At 45.3% G+C, this 17,391-nt stretch overlaps 1 protein-coding gene across 5 annotated transcripts in view; it reads left to right on the forward strand.

Moving 5' to 3' along the window:
• Positions 1–218: 218 nt before the first annotated feature.
• The window catches only part of ILDR2 (immunoglobulin like domain containing receptor 2), a 42,921-nt gene continuing 25,748 nt past the window's right edge, over positions 219–17,391 (forward strand). For 2 of the 5 annotated variants that reach the window (XM_082221476.1, XM_082221479.1), the window contains exons 1-3: positions 221–745; positions 14,250–14,582; positions 15,448–15,567. In XM_082221476.1, the coding sequence (XP_082077602.1) occupies positions 700–745; positions 14,250–14,582; positions 15,448–15,567 (499 nt within the window). In that variant the 5' untranslated portion in view covers positions 221–699. Of the gene's footprint in view, positions 746–12,219; positions 12,276–14,249; positions 14,583–15,447; positions 15,568–17,391 lie in introns of all 5 variants that reach the window. The other 3 variants (XM_082221477.1, XM_082221480.1, XM_082221478.1) reach the window with 2 other exon arrangements.

The raw sequence follows: 17,391 nt of genomic DNA on the forward strand, positions 1-17,391 counted from the left end.
GATATACAGTATATATATCTGCACCAGCGAAGGATTAATGCATCCGGTGCTGAGCATTTATATGTGTTTTCTCTGCATGCCTAGGAAGATCCCTTTTCAGGTTTGGGACCACATGCTCCTTCTTTCCCCTCAGCTTCGTTGGTACACATTCTTAGATCCGGCTGCTTGTTCTCACTAGTCTTTCAGTTACACCACTTAGCCCTTAAACACGAAGACTGCCCAGTGTGATGAACTCTCTCCAGTTCCTGGACAGCTTCAATGGGCAGCCATGTGATTTAGAAACTCCTGCAGCCTCGGAATTCTGGTTGCGGGGGGGGGAGGGGGAGGAGAAGACTTAAAACCTTGGAAGTTTTCAGCCCATTGTCAATCTGAGCTTGGTTTGAGGACTACAGCTGACTAACGGTGATCCCCCCGCCACCGTCTTGCCTGAGATGCATAAATTACGTCGCAGGGAGCAGAATTCCCGAAGGAGGGCAGTGCAGCCCCCCTCCCCCTAGCAGAGTGGTAGCTCCCATTCAGAACTCCCTGTCTATTCACACGCTGAGTTATGTGGCTGAAGACCCGCAGATAACGGGAAAGAACACTTGAGGTGCCAGCCGCTTCGTGGCGGGGAGCCTCATTTTTTACTTTCCTGGCTCCAGTTTCTCCCCCTCTCTCCGCTTCCTTTCCTTTTCCTTTCTGGAGGGACAGACCACGAAGATGGATGGAGTCTTACTAGGCTGGACTGCTTTGCTGTGGCTAACAGGTAAGGGATTTCATGGGGATCAATAACTTTTTTGGATTCCCAAAGGAGTTGCCTCCCTCCCCCTCCCCCCCAGCTCTGTGTGTGTCGTGTTGCAGCAGGTTTCAAGCTTGTTCAGCAAGTGGGAGGCACGGAAGGGAGGGGGGTTTAGAAATGTCGAACAAATAGTAAACAGCATGTTTGATTGAGGTGCCCGTTATCGGTGTTGCAGGCACTAAACTGCTCCACACCCCCGCAGCGTATCTCTTTCTAAAGGGGGAAAATGATACTTACTTTACCCCCCCCGCCCCCACTTTTCCTCCCAAATCTCTTTCCTCCTGATCTGATTCAGAAGCAGGCGAGCTCAGTCTGGGTGTGGGTTTTTAGCGTGGCTGTCTTTTCCCCCAGGGTGCCACCCCTGGATTTCTTTGGAGTTAGTTGGATGTGGGGAAAACATCTTTCGGAAATGTATTGGGGCATCAGAATTGGCAAGGTATGCTGCAGGTTTTTGTGGGCTCCCAGGCAAAGCTCTCTGCCTGTAGATGTCCTGCACAGACAGATTGATAATTAAGGCAGAGTCATTATTACAGTACTCTCTTCGGTTCTGAATCACTAACTCTGATTAATGTCCCAATTTCACTCATACACATGCATTATTATTTTTTTGGAGGGGGTGTTCTTCTCTTTTTCCCATAGATTCTAAGTCTATTGACAGGGTTAAACGGGCAGCTTTCCCATCAAGCGATAGAAATCTCTTCTCTGGCTACATGTGCCAAACATGCCCCCAGGACCACTTCTGCAACTGGGTGTGTGTGTAGTAAAACATCCAAATGTCACCATCCAAGCAACCCTCAGCTTATGATGCTCATTTTTCTAGCTCCCCCCCCCCCAGTTCCTTAGGCCCTGGAGGGTCCCAGGCCACCATTTCCCCCAGCAGAGTTGCTTGCAGAGAATTTGTTCAACTGAGGTTTCTAGTCTAGGGAGCTATGTGGCTATCCTCCCCTTGAGCTTGCTAATATCACCCACCCCACAAGCTTGCTACCCACCCTGGTCTGAATCCTAAACGTGCCCTATGTAGAAGAGTTTTCTGTTTCTTCCTTTCCAGCATATCTGCCTGCTGTACTGAAAACAGAGCCCAAATCCTTCATCTCCATCATTTGGGGCCTGAAGTTTGCTGGTTTACTAACCATTCTGGGCTCACTTCCACACCTTGCCTTTCCTGAGCCACTGCAGCTCATTAACCCAGCCATCCCATTTCTGGATTGCTGCAACATAAGCATGCCAGCTGGAGCCAAAGAGGCCTTGCTTGAGTTTTCAGATCACAAGGATAGCCTGCACCAAGGGATACCAAGAATTGGGACACTAAAGCAAGCACTGAGTAGCTCACTAGTCACCAGGGATCCTGTCCCTGTCCCTGGCTTTGCACAGCACAGCATAGCACAGCACATGCATGAACTAGGCTGGCTGGAGTCAGGATGCTGTTTTTGCTTCCTGCAAAAATCAGGCAGAAGTTATGGGTGATGATGGGGCTGTCTGTGTGTTGACCAGCAGGTTATGGTGGTGGCACTCATGTGGGTCCTTAAGCCTCTCTTTGGTCACAAGGAAATGCCCAGTTTTGCTGACTGTTAATGCCCATCATGTCTGTTGAAATTTTGGGAGAACAGGCCAGCCCCAGAGATTGTGTATGTGCGTGCTGAGGTCTAGCCTAAGTGAAAAGGCTAAGATGACGTTTTGCCAATGGAAAACACAGATTGTATTGGTTGGATTAGCAGTTCTGCTTGCTCAGGGGGAAAGAGTGTCATTTCCTCTTTCTTCATGGAAAAGTAGTTGCTTACTTTGGTCAGTAGAACTTCCTCAGAAAAAAAGAATTCATTGCTGCTATTTCCTGTAAGGTTATTTTGGCAGCAGCTAGCTTTGCTTCTCGCATATCTCTTTCTCCAGGTTGTTTTCTGTGGAAAATTATTGCATTCAAAGCAGTGTGCAGAGACTTCCATATTTATGGTTACCTACAGTAAAATAGATACTTGCATAATTTTCACACATGACGGTGTATGCAAACATACACAGTTGCTTTCCTTCATCCATGCAGAAATGGTGCCCTGTATGAAGATGCCCTCAGGTAATCCTCTGCTAATGTATGAATGGGGAGAGGGGAGGGAAATCCCAGGAATATGTGTCAGATGAGTATTTCTATGAGTGTCATCAGTTCACTTTTACAAGCTACAGAGGAGGATGTTGCCTTGGTGCTAAGCTACAGAAGATTCTAGGAATTGCCGCTTTGCAGTATTGAATTTGCACAAATAGATTATGGGAAGAAGCACAGGAAGCAAACTTGAGGGATTTGGCTGTTCCTACTCACTTTTGTATGCACAACAGCCAGCAACCCATTGTAAGAATGGTTCTTTCTTGCACCGTATTAAAAAAGGCGGGAAGGAGGGGGGTTTATGGCTTTTCTGTGGATAAACAAAACCAGACTGGGATAGCTCAGTTGGTAGAGCATGAAACTCTTAATCTCTGGGTCGTGGGTTCAAGCCCCACATTGGGCAAAAGATTCCTGCATTGCAGGAGGTTGGACTAGATGACTCTTGGGGTCCCTTCCAGCTCTACAATTCTCTGATTCTCTGATTCAAGCATACAATATAACATTGCCTACCTTGCTGCTTCTGCAGAGAGGTCATGTGGGGAGAGGGCTATAGCTTAGTGGTAGTGTACTTGCCTTGCACGCAGAAGGTCACAGGTTCAATCCCTGGCATCTCCAGGTAGGGCTGGGAAAGGCTTCCTTCCTGAAACGCTGGAGAGATGCTGACATTCAATGTAAACAATATTGAGCTAGATGAACCAGAGGGTCCGATTCGGTTTAAGGCAGCTTTCTATGTTTCTGGGAGGGAGACTTTTCTTGCATGTGGTCTCTAGCATTCACTTTCATTTCAGTATTGGAACCAAACTAGACGTGATGTTGTTCACACAGTTAGTAACTGAATGAGTCTTTTTAAACCCTTGGTGATAAGAAACACTTACTGCATCAAGTCAGCTTTGGTCAGATGTGTGCCGGGACAGCCATAAAAACAAAAAACCTGAGGGAATGGTGTTAAGCATGACACTGTTTGCACATAATTTTTTTACACCATCCTAAGAGCTTTCCTTTTTCAGTAAAATGATATAGTTGCAAATAGGTTATTGGGGTCTGTAATACCCCACAATGTGAAGCACATAACACCAAAAGAACAGTTGACAGTTTTATTTTATAATTGACAGTTTTATTTTATGTAAAACATTTTCTCAGTCATTCCAAAAGGAGTAGAATTATTCTCAAAAGCTGTAAGAATAAAACATAATATTTTTCACATAATATTTTTCACTAGGCTCAGGAAGTGGGTCCCTACTATGCAGCGGGGCCATTCACACTATCATGATTGAGGAATACCTGGAACATAGGATTGTAGAAGGTTGACAGATACTTTATAATTTTTTCAGCACCGTAAGGTGTGCATTTGATGCAAAACATAGATGAAAGATTAAAATATAAATAAATTTATAAAATGTGAAAGGGAGCAATGTTATTATTTTATTGCATTACAATTTGTGTAAACGATATTTTATATGGATACTCTACTTGAAAGTTGTCAAAACCTACAACTAGTACAGTGGAGCTGAAGAGGGCAATAGAGGGACATGATATGAAATCAGAGAAGGTAAATTGTGGGAAGGGGGAAGCAGAGAAAGTTGAGGCAACCAACAGAGAAATTTAAGAGTCATTTCACAAATTGTGTATGGACTCCTACAGATGATTGCAGCACCAGAGTGCATTTCTTTATGGAGTTATTTCATCAGGCTGAGAATGTCTGCAAGCCTCACCTGCTGTATGATCTCAGGCCCTACAGAAGATAATGCTGCCTACAGCCTCAAAAACATTGCTGACTTATAAAGAATCTTTCGTATGACATATGGGAGCCTGAGAGCCAGCTTTCCAACACCACATTTTATATGCCCTGCCATTATCCTTGGGCCCCACTGAGGAATTTCCCCAAAGTACTGAATAAATTTCCTATAGAAGTGCAGAAGTAAATCTATGCAGAAACACCACAGGAGCCTTGATTTAGATCAGTAATACCACAATATTGCCAACATTTTAATGGCTGGTTTAGAACAAAGCTTCCTACCATCAGCTCCTCTACAGAGCTTCTATTGGGAACATTTTCAGTGTCTGCACTCACATAGGAAGAAAGCTTTTGAGAAATTTCACAATTCCATCCAGTAATTTCCTCCTCCCCATTAACCTAAGCCTGGAACACTTCATGCAGGAGGTTCTTTTCCTGGGTTTGCAGTACCAGGGATGCCCTTTGGGGTTTGTAGGGGCTAGGGCAAAGCACACTGTTTATCTGCTCCAGCCTTAATCTCCCCTCTGCCCCCTCGCTTTTCTCCATGAGGTTTGTGTCCTCTTCCTGGTGTTTTTTCTTGTTTTTGCTGCCCCTTTGGCAGTGACAGTACCAATGTGGCTCTGTGCCTCTCAACTACTCTCTCCATGTCTTGTTCTAGGAAGGGTGGAAGTAGAGAGCCTTGTTGTGTGGGCAGAAGGCGGCAGGGCTGGCCAGGCAGTGGGGCTGTCAGTGGTGGCCATTGGTATGTGGGGGACAGATCCCAGGGTAGTTGCCCAATTGCTGCTCTCTGGATAATCCTGTACTGTACAGTTCAGTCCAGTCATGCAAGGGACATATAAGCACCACCTTAAACCAGAAACTGATTCACCTCTGTGCATTCCTGCAAGGTTCTAGTTTCCATCTACAACATATCACATGCTGCATTGTCTGCAGGCAGGGCATAAAGTGTTTGTTTCAAACAGAGACCAACACTTGCAAAATTTAGCTCTGTCTTTCTTCAAAAATAATTCTCAGCTGGGGAAGTCAAGAAGCAGATTAGATAGGCAAAACTAACATTTCTGAGCCACCTATTGCAGCAACGTCCCAGCAGAAAAATTAACAGAACACCATGTACAGTGGTACCTCGGGTTACATACGCTTCAGGTTACATACGCTTCAGGTTAAGAACTTTGCTAACCCAGAAATAGTGCTTCAGGTTAAGAACTTTGCTTCAGGATGAGAACAGAAATCGTGCTCCGGCGGCACAGCGGCAGCAGGAGGCTCCATTAGCTAAAGTGGTGCTTCAGGTTAAGAACAGTTTCAGGTTAAGTATGGACCTCCGGAACGAATTAAGTACTTAGCCCAAGGTACCACTATTGTCATCTGTAGGTCTCAGCTTTCCCAGTACACCATCTTGGGTCCATAGCCCATTCGAAACGATTATCCTTGTCTAGAGTAGTAGGCCTGTTCTATCTTACAGATAGCTCATCAGTCTAAAGCAGAGGTTTTCAACCTTTTTGAAAGGCTCCATTGACCAACTATATTCTTCCTGTGGCTCCCCTGTGAGGAAACATGCTCCAAGCCTGAGAAGCCCAGTTATGTTGCCCCTTGCCTGCAGAGCCGGCAACCCCTCACCCCTTTTCAAACACCCTCCCTTGTGGAGTGTTCCCTCAGCCTCCTCTCCTCTCCTCTCCCCTCCTCTTTCCTTAGGAGTCCTCCGGGCAGCCACCTTCCTGCCCCAAAGAGAGGTGCCTCCTCATGCCAACTCGCTTGCTTACTCCGAGGCGGCTTCAGCTCCTGGCAACCAGCACCCCCTGGCCAGCCCCAAAGACACCATTGGTCTGGGGAGCTTGTAGTCAGGGCCTCTGCAACAAACCTTTGGGTGGCAAAGACACGAGAGGGCATCAGAAGGGGGGGGGGAGAAAAGAGGGATGGAGACCAGTGTTGCCCGCAGCACCACTAACCATCATTCAAGGCACGCCAGTTGAACACCACTAGGCTAAAGTAATTGCTCCCCAATAAAAAAAGACACCCTAACATGCAAATATGGTATGGTGCTTCATGTCATTGGTGTCAGGTGCAGGCCTTGCTTTTTAGTTTTCTGATTTCGGCATCTCTAGGAGTTGGAAGTTTTCAATATAAACTTGTACAGCCTCTAAGCATTCACCCACCTCTCAGACCTCCCCCAAAACTTCCCCAATCAGCTGGCAAGTTTTCACTTATTCCCTTTTAGGGCATATCTATATTGCAGGCTAAGCACTCCCCTCCTCTTACCCCTGTACGTGTGTCTTTCTTGCTGGCTAAGCAGTCCCTCCCCTCTCCTTCGTACACGTGTCCTTTTTGCTAGCTAAGCAGCCCCTTGTACGTGTCTTTTTTTATCTTGCATTACTGAAGCAGGAAGCGCAAGGCAGGAAATGGCCCCATAGCCTGTCTGGTCGCTGGCTTGACCACAATTTGCAGAAGTAAGTTTAATGCAGAAACTTACTATGTGTAGTTAATATGAAGATTAACCCTTCACTCCCTACTCTTCTTATGAACAACCTAATTCTTAGGTTCGTTCTGGGGTATGGGTCTATAATCTCTCATTAAAGCAATCACGCAGGGTCCCATCATGCTAGACATCATTCTCTGTAACATGTTTTGCATGCACTGCACCAAGCAGGGGATACAGAAGCAGAAAAGCAATAGAAGCATTATTGGGCCTACCAGCATAGTCAATATCCTCCCCATCCATCCACCTGGGAAGATGCCATTACAGTCAGGGTATATGAACTTACTTTGCACAGAGGTGACATCTGCGGTGTCACAAGTGCAATGGCAGTGGGAGACACCAACTGCTTGTTTACTGGTAGGTTCCTTTTTCTGCGACACACAGACCCACTCATTCACCCTATGGACACGGAGGGGTGATGGATGAGTCCACTGAGGCCAGAGGTGAGAATCTGGGAGGGTGGAAAGATTGTGGATGGTGGAACGGTTAAGTGGCAGTGGGAGGAGCGGCAGTCCACTCGAGGCATCTGTTGGGGACAGGGTGCATACTAGACATTTAGACTTATTGACAGAATGGGCTACGCTCGTGCCAGCAAAAGAAAATGCACATCCATATGACAAGGGCGGTTGAGATAACTCCCACCCACCAACCCCAAGAATGCCAGGGCTCCTCCCACCAATATTCAGGGGTCATTTCTGATATTCCTTTACTGCTGAAGGGCCCACTGATATTCGTATTCAATTATTTGCCGGGCCCCAGGGGTGCCTCCCCACCTTACTTCGGAAGCTCCTACCACGTGGAGCAGCCTGACACACGGGGTGACTATATCAAGGGGTTCTGGTACCAATATCAAAAGTCCTGGTGGTGCCTCTAAATTGGCTGGAGAGCAAGTGTCTATGTTGGAGGCGCTGCCCGCGGGCACCCCTCCCATCCAATTCTTCACCGTGCGTAGAGATATCAGCCTCCGGAGTGATATCAGCAAGGCGGTCGTCCGCTAGGCGCCTGGAGGGGATCTTCAGGATGCTGAGACACAGTCCAATCTGAAGCAGCTTTCTTCACTCGAATGTGGTGGACCCAAGGGGTGACGCCAGCGACCTTCACAGCTGTGGGTGTGGAGAGCAGATGGGCCCTTCCAGCAGGTTGCAGTGGTGCCTGGGACCAGTCTTATCCACACCTTGTCACCTGGCTCAAACTGGTCACGCAAGGAGTTCGGGCCTGGGTCCACCTGTTGAGAGAGAAAATCTCGAGAGAGTTGACTGTACATAATTGTTCAATTCCACATCTTGAGCAGGGGTAGGTGAAAGCATGCGCACATAAGGAACCGGTCTCCCAAACATCACTTCAAAGGGTGACAAGTGAATACGTTTCGATGGGAGACTACAGACTCTAAGCAAAGCCAAGGGCAACATGGTCACCCAATTAGACCCTGTTTCTTGGGTCAATTTGGACAACTGGTTTTTCAAAATCCTGTTCATCCTTTCCACTTTTCCAGAACTTTGGGGCCTATATGCGGTACCCACCATCTTCCTTCTTCACTGGCAACAGTGGGGTGTTTCACTGTGATTGGCATTGTTTCAAGATTCCATGTTGAAGCAATCGCTTCAAATGCACCCACACTCCTTCAGCTGCCTGTCGTGGGATGGGGTATTGGTTTTTATCCTCCGCCCATAGTTCAGGGTCAACATCATGAAGCAGGCTAACAGGGAGGATTCCCTCCTCTTCTTTTACCATCATCAAGCACCAATGGTCTCTCAGGGGCATTTCTAAAGAAAACTCTCCTGCTGGTCCAGTTGTCATCATTACTTCCCCCATTGGTTGGAAGGAAATCTGGGCTTGTAATTTTGTTAACAAGTCTCGGCCCAAGAAAGGAATGGGACACTCTGGTATATACAAAAATTTGTGCTGGACTACTTGGCCACCTAGGCAGCAGGTAACAGACTGCAAAAACGGGGCCTTTTGTGATTTACCTGTGGCCCCAATTATATTAACCACTTGGTTTGTGGGTTTTGTTACAGGCACAGGTAAGACTGAGTGGGTGGCTCACGTGTCCACCTTCTCCTACCTGTAATAAGGTAGCTGGGTTAAGGGCTGTGGTAACCTGAAACTTCAGGCGTGAATGTAATAACAGCATCTGGCACTTCCTCATTTTCGCTTGTGATAGGAAATAGGTGCCTTTCATGTCAAGTAAGGCTGGGACTGCATGTGGAGTCACACAGGTGGTGTCCTGTCCAAACGTGAATTTATCTGCCTTTGTGAGTAGGGTGGCCACTGCCACAACTGCTCTCATACAGGGGGGGGGCAACCTCTGTTCTGTTGGGGTTAGCTTCTCTGACAAATATGCGACGGGTTGCTGCCAATTTTCCAGTTTCTGGCATAAGACTCCCTTGGCTACCCCCTGGTCTTCATCTATGAGCAGGGTAAAAGGCTTCTCGGGGTTTGGATGCCAAGCGCTGGGGCTTGTTGTAATGCCACTTTGAGATCCTGAAAAGCCTGCTGCTGTTCCCTGCCCCATATAAAAGGATCCTTCTCTATTCCCCTAGTTGACTCATGCAGGGGGCGAGCAATGCTTCTGTAGTTAGTAGTGAGTCCAGGAGATATTGTACATCATCATAAGTGGGATTATAGGTTTTAAAAATCCCTTCAAACAATTTTATAATTTTTGCTGGATTCTCCTCAAAAGAGGGGTTCTGATTTATCCAATTACAAACATCTGCACTTAAAAAGGGTATATGCTGGACCGTGTAGGTCCGTGGTGCCTCCGCTTGTCCAGCTGGGACAGGGGCTGGCGGATCATAAACCCTCCGAAGGGGCATTACTCCGGCTGCCTGATCCTTCCTGGTTTTCTCATACTGTCTGTGAGACATAACTCTCTTCGCCGCCTGTCCCCACTTACGTTGCCATCTCTTCCTCTTTTCAGGTGTGCAGCATTCTGCTGCCTCAACTAACAAGGGGCTCACATCCAACTTCTCCCTCAAATGGCTTTACAAACTCCTTTAGTCTCTCTTTCTGTTTTTCTGTCCACATTTTCTTTCCTTGATTCATATCATCTAGTGTTTTCCTAAACTCCTCGTCATCTTCCTCTTCTTCCGTCTCACTATCCTCCTTCGCAGGTCCTCCTCCCCCTACACCAGCGCCTCCCTGTGCTTCTTGATTTTGGCCTGGGGGGGTTGTTGGAGGGGCTGGCGGTGGAGTGTAAGGTGGTAGCTTAATCACTCCCCCCTCCTCATCTTCTGGGTCTTCTAACACCAGAGGCTTCACTGTACAAATCCTGTTCTGTGTGTTGCTGTCACGGCAAGACTTTAGCCATGGTAGATTCTTTTCTACATTGGTCTTCCATGTAGAGATATAGGGGATCTGGTCTGGGTGGACATTTAATATATTTTGCCACAGGAGGTTGATTTGCCACAGGGGGTTGATTAATTGCAAATCAAAGCCACACAGTTTTCCAGTTATTTAAAAAGCATTCCAGAGGAATACATTGGCTTGCTCCAGACCCCATTTTTCAGATACTCCGCTCCTAACCGGGTTTCAAAATTCTCTCACACCCCACATGCTACAGATTGTCAGAAAATGCACAACCCTACAATCGCTCGGCCAAGGGGACACTAAGCCTTGGCCCTCATTCAATAATTCACCCACCGGAGTATCTGACACACAACATGCCAACAAAACACTCAATTCCCTCTGCCCCATTCTCTTTCCCAAACCTTACTGGCGGCACCCTGTTGCCACGGCCATTTCCTTTCCTGGCAGCACTTTACTGCTACCAGGTGAGGCTGATCAGGCCTCTGGCCCTTTCCCTCGGGCCCCTAGCCCTTTCCTTCGGGCTTACCTTTTTCTCCGCTGCGGATTCCCTCTTTCGGCCTCTTTTCTCCCTCGACCAGGTGTCTCCACTCCAGGACGGTGTGGCAATCTCCCCCTACAAACTGGCAGGGTGTGCACTGGAAATGCGAACGCCGATCTGAGCTGTTCACCTGAGGTCGAGCCTGGCTCTCCTCGGTCCTCTGGGGTGGGGCGATATCCCGGGACGAGCCCCCAAAAATATAAAGCCTTATTTCACCAGGGAATCGTTTTGCCCGCGTCCCCAGGACCGAGGAAAGAACAAAAGAAGTACCAGGAAAGTTGCTTCTTTGGAGAAAAGAGTTTTATCTGTGCACAGAGACAGCCAGCAGAATATAGTTTCTGAAATCTGGCTGCAAAGTAATACACATCAGCAAACTTTCTTATACCTGAAAGCATTCACCCACCTCTCAGACCTCCCCCAAAACTTCCCCAATCAGCTGGCAAGTTTTCACTTATTCCCTTTTAGGGCATATCTATATTGCAGGCTAAGCACTCCCCTCCTCTTACCCCTGTACGTGTGTCTTTCTTGCTGGCTAAGCAGTCCCTCCCCTCTCCTTCGTACACGTGTCCTTTTTGCTAGCTAAGCAGCCCCTTGTACGTGTCTTTTTTTATCTTGCATTACTGAAGCAGGAAGCGCAAGGCAGGAAATGGCCCCATAGCCTGTCTGGTCGCTGGCTTGACCACAATTTGCAGAAGTAAGTTTAATGCAGAAACTTACTATGTGTAGTTAATATGAAGATTAACCCTTCACCTCATTAAAAAAGGGCAACACTTCTATGGGCAAAATAAGGGCTCAAAAAGCTATCACTAAAGTGCATTTTACTCTTGCTCCTATCCTGCGCACTGATTTCTGTTATCTCCATTACACAGAAGCTGCTGTTGCCAAAGCCAACAACTTATTTTTTCCTAAATTTAATTCCTCTTATCTTCATCTGTTTAGAGTGGATGCATGCAGTCAGGTTCTCCTCTGGTTGTTACAATTATCATGTTAAGAGTCTGGTGTTTTGAAGCTTCCATTATATGTTTGTTCACCTCAGGAATTCAGTGAATGCAGGTAGTAGTCATCAGTAAATGAAAGGTTAGCCTTTAAAGAGACTAACATGAACATGACATTTAAAAACTTTGTAGGCCCGCTGAATCTTCACTTGAGCTTCTTCTTTTCTTTGCTCACATCAGTTCCCCAGTTCTACTTTTTGTATTGACTTCCCTCCTGTATTTTGTCAGTTCCTGAACACACTCTGTTCATACTAATATTATAATTGGTTTTTCTTTCTTTATTTCAAATCTACTCCTACAATCTCTGCAAGCAATTCCTCATCCCTTCTCACCATGAGGAGGAATCTCACCTTTCTTCTTCTGAACTGTGAGCTTGTTCTTTGCGTTGCCTTATTTAGACTTGTAAATATTTCAGGAACAGAGGGCTCATTTGTGAAAAGTCATGTATGCATTAGTGGTGCCTTAGATGCTTTTAAAGCCATAGCTTTGCCAATGGTGCGGATTCATGTGGGGGTGGCTCAAGTGATATTGCTTGCATTGTCCAGCTGTTCCCTTAGATGTATGTAAGAGCAACACATTCTCTTTCAACCAGCACTTTTTGCATTGTGAAAATTTGCCCTATAATAAAGAGGGATAATGCGGAAGCTATTGATGGAGTTCCATGCATGTAATTAATTCCCATACATCATCTTTGGGGTCTACTGTGCCAGCATAGAATGCAGCTGTTCTATCACTTGGAGAAAATGTATTGTTAGATTATCAGAAATGTTTATTTCCACTGATTGCTAATGGCTGAACAACTTGTTCCTTTCTCCCTTCCTCTCATCCTTCCACCTGGATGATTTTTGGTTAGTTCACAGGCTATTAGTATCAGTTTCAACAGTACCTGCCCCCATCCCTATTTCAGTTTTCAATGTGGTTTGACATTGCTGTCACTTTTAAAACATTAACTGGGTTTTGTGATTGTATAGAGATTTCTTTTTTTTAAAAAAAAAATTCTTTATTTTTTGGGACCTCTGAAATTAAGAGGCAGAATATAAATATAAATATAAGCATATAAATATGCTATGATATTCAGCAGCTAGTTATGCTAGGATTAAATATAAAGGGTAGTATCCCAAAAAGTTCTACTCGGGGAGACCCCTTGCAATTAATGGAGCTAAACTAGTTGTGTTCATCAATTTAAGTGGGTCCACTCAGTAGGATTAAGATTGAATACAATCCAGGGTGTGAAATTTCCCCAAGCCTGCAGAGTTAGGTTTATATATTTTTTTTATTGATTAACTTCATTTCTGACCTGATTCCACACAATTTTCATTATTATTCAAAGGCTTCGGCATTTTATCCCATTTATTTAAGTAAGAATAAACTACCTACATGTTAACTACTTTGGAAATAGTGTATGGACCAGGCTTTTTAGTTCCTTGGAAGCTTGTAATACCTTTCCCCATAACAAATATGTAAGTTTTTCCAGCATAGCTATTTACATCAACTTCGGAAGTTTAGCAGAATCAAAGTCTGAACTGCAAGGCAATTCTTCAGCCAACAAAAGTGTCCAAAATACATATACTAGGGAAGGGGTGTAAAAAAAATGCACATATAAGTGAAACTAACAGACGAAAATGCACTGTATTAGGGAAAATTGCCATGCAAAAATTCGTACCTTAGGATAAATTTGCACTAAAATGCTGGTGAATTTTAATGTGGGCTTAAAAAACAATGCAAACTCACATGGAGAACTGACCTTATGGTAAGACTGGAAAGATGATAACCAAAAATTCAAAGTGACATTTTCAACCATCCGTAGTGAAAGCTTTTGATGTTCCTGTGGCTGCAGCAGAAGTGAATTGGAGAGCACGTGAGGCCAAGTTTTGCTGCGGCTTGTTCCTGTCATGACAAACTGCAGTTTACCTTGACGTCTGAACCAGCTCAGTACAGTGGTACCTCGGGTTACATACACTTCAGGTTACAGACTCCACTAACCCAGAAGTATTACCTCGGGTTAAGAACTTTGCTTCAGGATGAAAACAGAAATCATGCAGTGGCGGCGCAGCAGCAGCGGGAGGCCCCATTAGCTAAAGTGGTGCTTCAGGTTAAGAACAGTTTCAGGTTAAGAACAGACCTCCAGAACGAATTAAGTTCTTAACCTGAGGTACCACTGTATTGTTTTGATGCATTAAATAGCACTATTGCCTTGCTGCCAGTATTTCTCCAGCACATTTTCTTCTTAGCACCAAAAGCTGATGGCAATCTCCCGTATAACATTCTGTCTTGATCAGAACCACTGAACAGATGGTTGATACCTCACAAATCAATAACGTTCATACTTTTTGTCTTGTAGCTGTGACTGAAGGGCTTCAGGTCATGGTGCCGGAAAAGAAAAAGGTGGCCATGCTCTTTCAGTCTGTCGTGCTTCGATGCCACTTTTCAACTTCCTCCACACAACCAGCTGTGGTGCAGTGGAAGTTCAAATCATATTGCCAAGACCGCATGGGAGAAGCTCTGGGAGTGGTCTCTGCAGGCTTACAGGCTGTGAGCAAGAGGAACCTGGAATGGGATCCATACTTGGACTGCGTGGACAGCAGAAGAACGGTCCGCATTGTGGCTTCCAAGCAGGGCCCGTCGGTCACAGTTGGAGAATTCTACAAGGGAAGAGATGTCACCATTCTCCATGGTAACTGCCTGCCTAGCAGTTTATTAATTATGGGAAAGCTTCTTTGGCTATTATGAATGGTAGAAAATTACATCAGTGTTTTGGATCTCTCTTATGAGGATCAGTGTGCTTATTTAATACTATTTATTATAGGCATGTATTCCACTCTTGTCATATTCCCAGGGCAGTTTACATTTTAAAAACCTGAGAAATGGTTAAAGTATGAATTTCAATAAAACACGAAAACTAACAAGGCAGAGAGATCTTAGATGTAAAAACATCTAATGGCAGTGTAAAACAATAAGCAAAAATTAAGTTTTAAAAACCTTGGTAAAATAGAAGATCTTTTTCTTCATGTGTGTTGTTGAGGTGTATGTCCCTTCCTATAGAAATAAGAATTATTCACAATCACTTTGCACTGCATGAAGGCTTTCTTGTGATCTGGAACCCTGACCACCCAGATCCTAGATTCCAAAGAAGCCATTGCATGTTCAGCTATATGTGAAGGCCCCCTCCTTACAGATGTTTGTGTTGTATATGTGGATTGGGGCAGGAGCCTGTGATGTGAATGGGCCTATACCTTGCTTCCGTGTTGAAGGGCATGGGAACAAATGGCATTGTGAGATAGGTTTACATGTGTCCTACTTTCATTGTGGAAAAGACAATCTGGTGTGTTCCTCAATAAATAGGAATTTGGTCTCCTGGATCCAAATCACTGTCCAGCGAAGTTTGCTGACTCTCTGGAGTGCACTGTGGCTCACATTATTTCTCTAAGGAAGAAAAATGCACTCCTGCCAGTAACAACTGTTAGTGAAAGCCTTGTTTTTAGTCCTTCACCTTTTCTCTGTGTTTCTGACTCTACTATTTCTCTTATATTGTTTTTCAGATGCAGACCTCCACATTGGAAAACTGATGTGGGGAGACAGTGGGTTGTATTACTGCCTCATTATCACACCTGATGATGTGGAGGGCAAGACGGAAGAGTCAGTGGAGCTGCTTGTTCTGGGTGAGCTATTGTCAGGGAACTGACATTGGAGGGAGAGGCGAAGGGGAGGCTCCCAGATGATGCTGGCGAAGGACCCAGCACCAGGGGGAGAAACAGCTCAGTAGAGGGGGAAGCCAATCAGCGCAACACCAGGGATAAAGGGGGGCAGATGGGGGAATTGGAGAGAGGGCTCCAGGACTCTTCACTGGACATCAGTGAGGAGAGCCCAGTTCCTTCGCTACCCACGCCTTCCCTGCGCAGAAGACTCCCGTGCAGTGAGAGGAGGAGGAGACTGGGTGTCAAACAACTTTTATGTTGGAAGAGGTTCAAGAAACGCCCACTGACAGATTCTGCCAGTGACTGAGGCAGCCGCGATGAGAAGGGGCTGTGCAGTCAGAAAGGTTTAACAAGGCAAATTAACCGAGAAAGGCACCAGCTTACGCACGAGTAACTCATACCCATTACAGCTATGTCCTCAGCTTACTTTTCCATTCAACACAGCCTACTTCTCTACTAATTTCTATGTACTTATCTAAGGTCACATCCACACCATACATGTAAAGCAGTGTTATACCATCTGGTTCCTACCAGAGAGTCCTGGGAAGTGTAGTTTGTTAAGGGTGCTGAGAGTTGTTAGGAGGTCCCCTATGCCCCTTGTAAAGCTACAATTGCCAGAGTTCTCTGGGAAGAGGGAGTTATTGGTAAACCACTCTGGGAATTGTTTTTAAATGCATGACATTAGTCTATACGTGAAAAGATTTGCAACATTTCCTGGGTGTCCTTCTCTGTTCTTTCTGTTCCTTGCATTGTTGCTTTGTGTCAGAGTGAAGCTGATCTAAAGAGATACAAGCCAGTATTGTTTTGCAATCACTACGCACTGTTGTAAGGCAACATGTAACAAAGGATGGAGAGTGCCAGATTCTTTCCTCCTAAATTTAAATGATAAAGTTCCACTGAAGCAGTATTCCAAGTTAACTTAAATGATTGTATCCTGTTTTCTTTGAAACTCCAGATGGCTCACATTAAAAGAAAAATTATAAGTGCATAATTTAAAATACTTTTACACTAAACGTTGCAGTGCCAACATGCACAATGAATTTCATTCATATAGCCTACAAGTTAAAAACACAGCTTTTGTATTGTTTTCAAAATTTAAACAGCTGTCTAAAATTCTTAGAAAAATTGGGCAGAGAAATAACAATTGTTCAAAAAAAATATTAAAAAACAATAACACCCCCCTGAAATGGTGGCATTGGTGTAAATGGTTTGCCAGGTATCCTATTGCCCTTTTCTTCAAACTACAATGCAAAATGGCAGCCCTGGAAGCAGCAGAAGGGAACTTTGGGGCAAATTTCTACAGCATGAACTGTGCAAATCCAACTTCAGTGGTGCCTGATCATTTCCCAGATGTTTTCAGCAGATTCACTGTGGATGTCATATGTTGGTTCTATCAGCCACAAGTCACTTGTAGGACCCAAAGGTCACCTTCTGCTGCAAGGAATCCTTCTGTTTCATGAGCGGAAGGGTAACTTTAGGATTCCACAGTCTCCATTAGATCCACTTCACAGACTACTGTTAATACGTCTGCAGATAATTTTGGCTCAACTCTATTTTAAACCATCATGTGGGAGGTCAGAAATAACCAGATGTAAACATGGGTGGACCTGAAGTGCTGTGGTGTTTGGACATCTGATGCGCTTCCGTTTGTCCCACTGGGTGGCCGGCAGGGGAAAAGGAGAGCAGCAAAGGAGGGAGAGTAGGAGCATGTCTCAGAGAAGGCAAAGGCAAGGTTCAAAGAGGCCCTGCAATATTCAGAAAGAAGTAAGAAAGGTCAGGTTCAGCCCA

The sequence above is a fragment of the Podarcis vaucheri genome, assembly GCF_965113315.1.
Source record: "Podarcis vaucheri genome assembly, chromosome: 4".
NCBI classification, from domain to species: Eukaryota; Metazoa; Chordata; class Lepidosauria; order Squamata; family Lacertidae; genus Podarcis; species Podarcis vaucheri.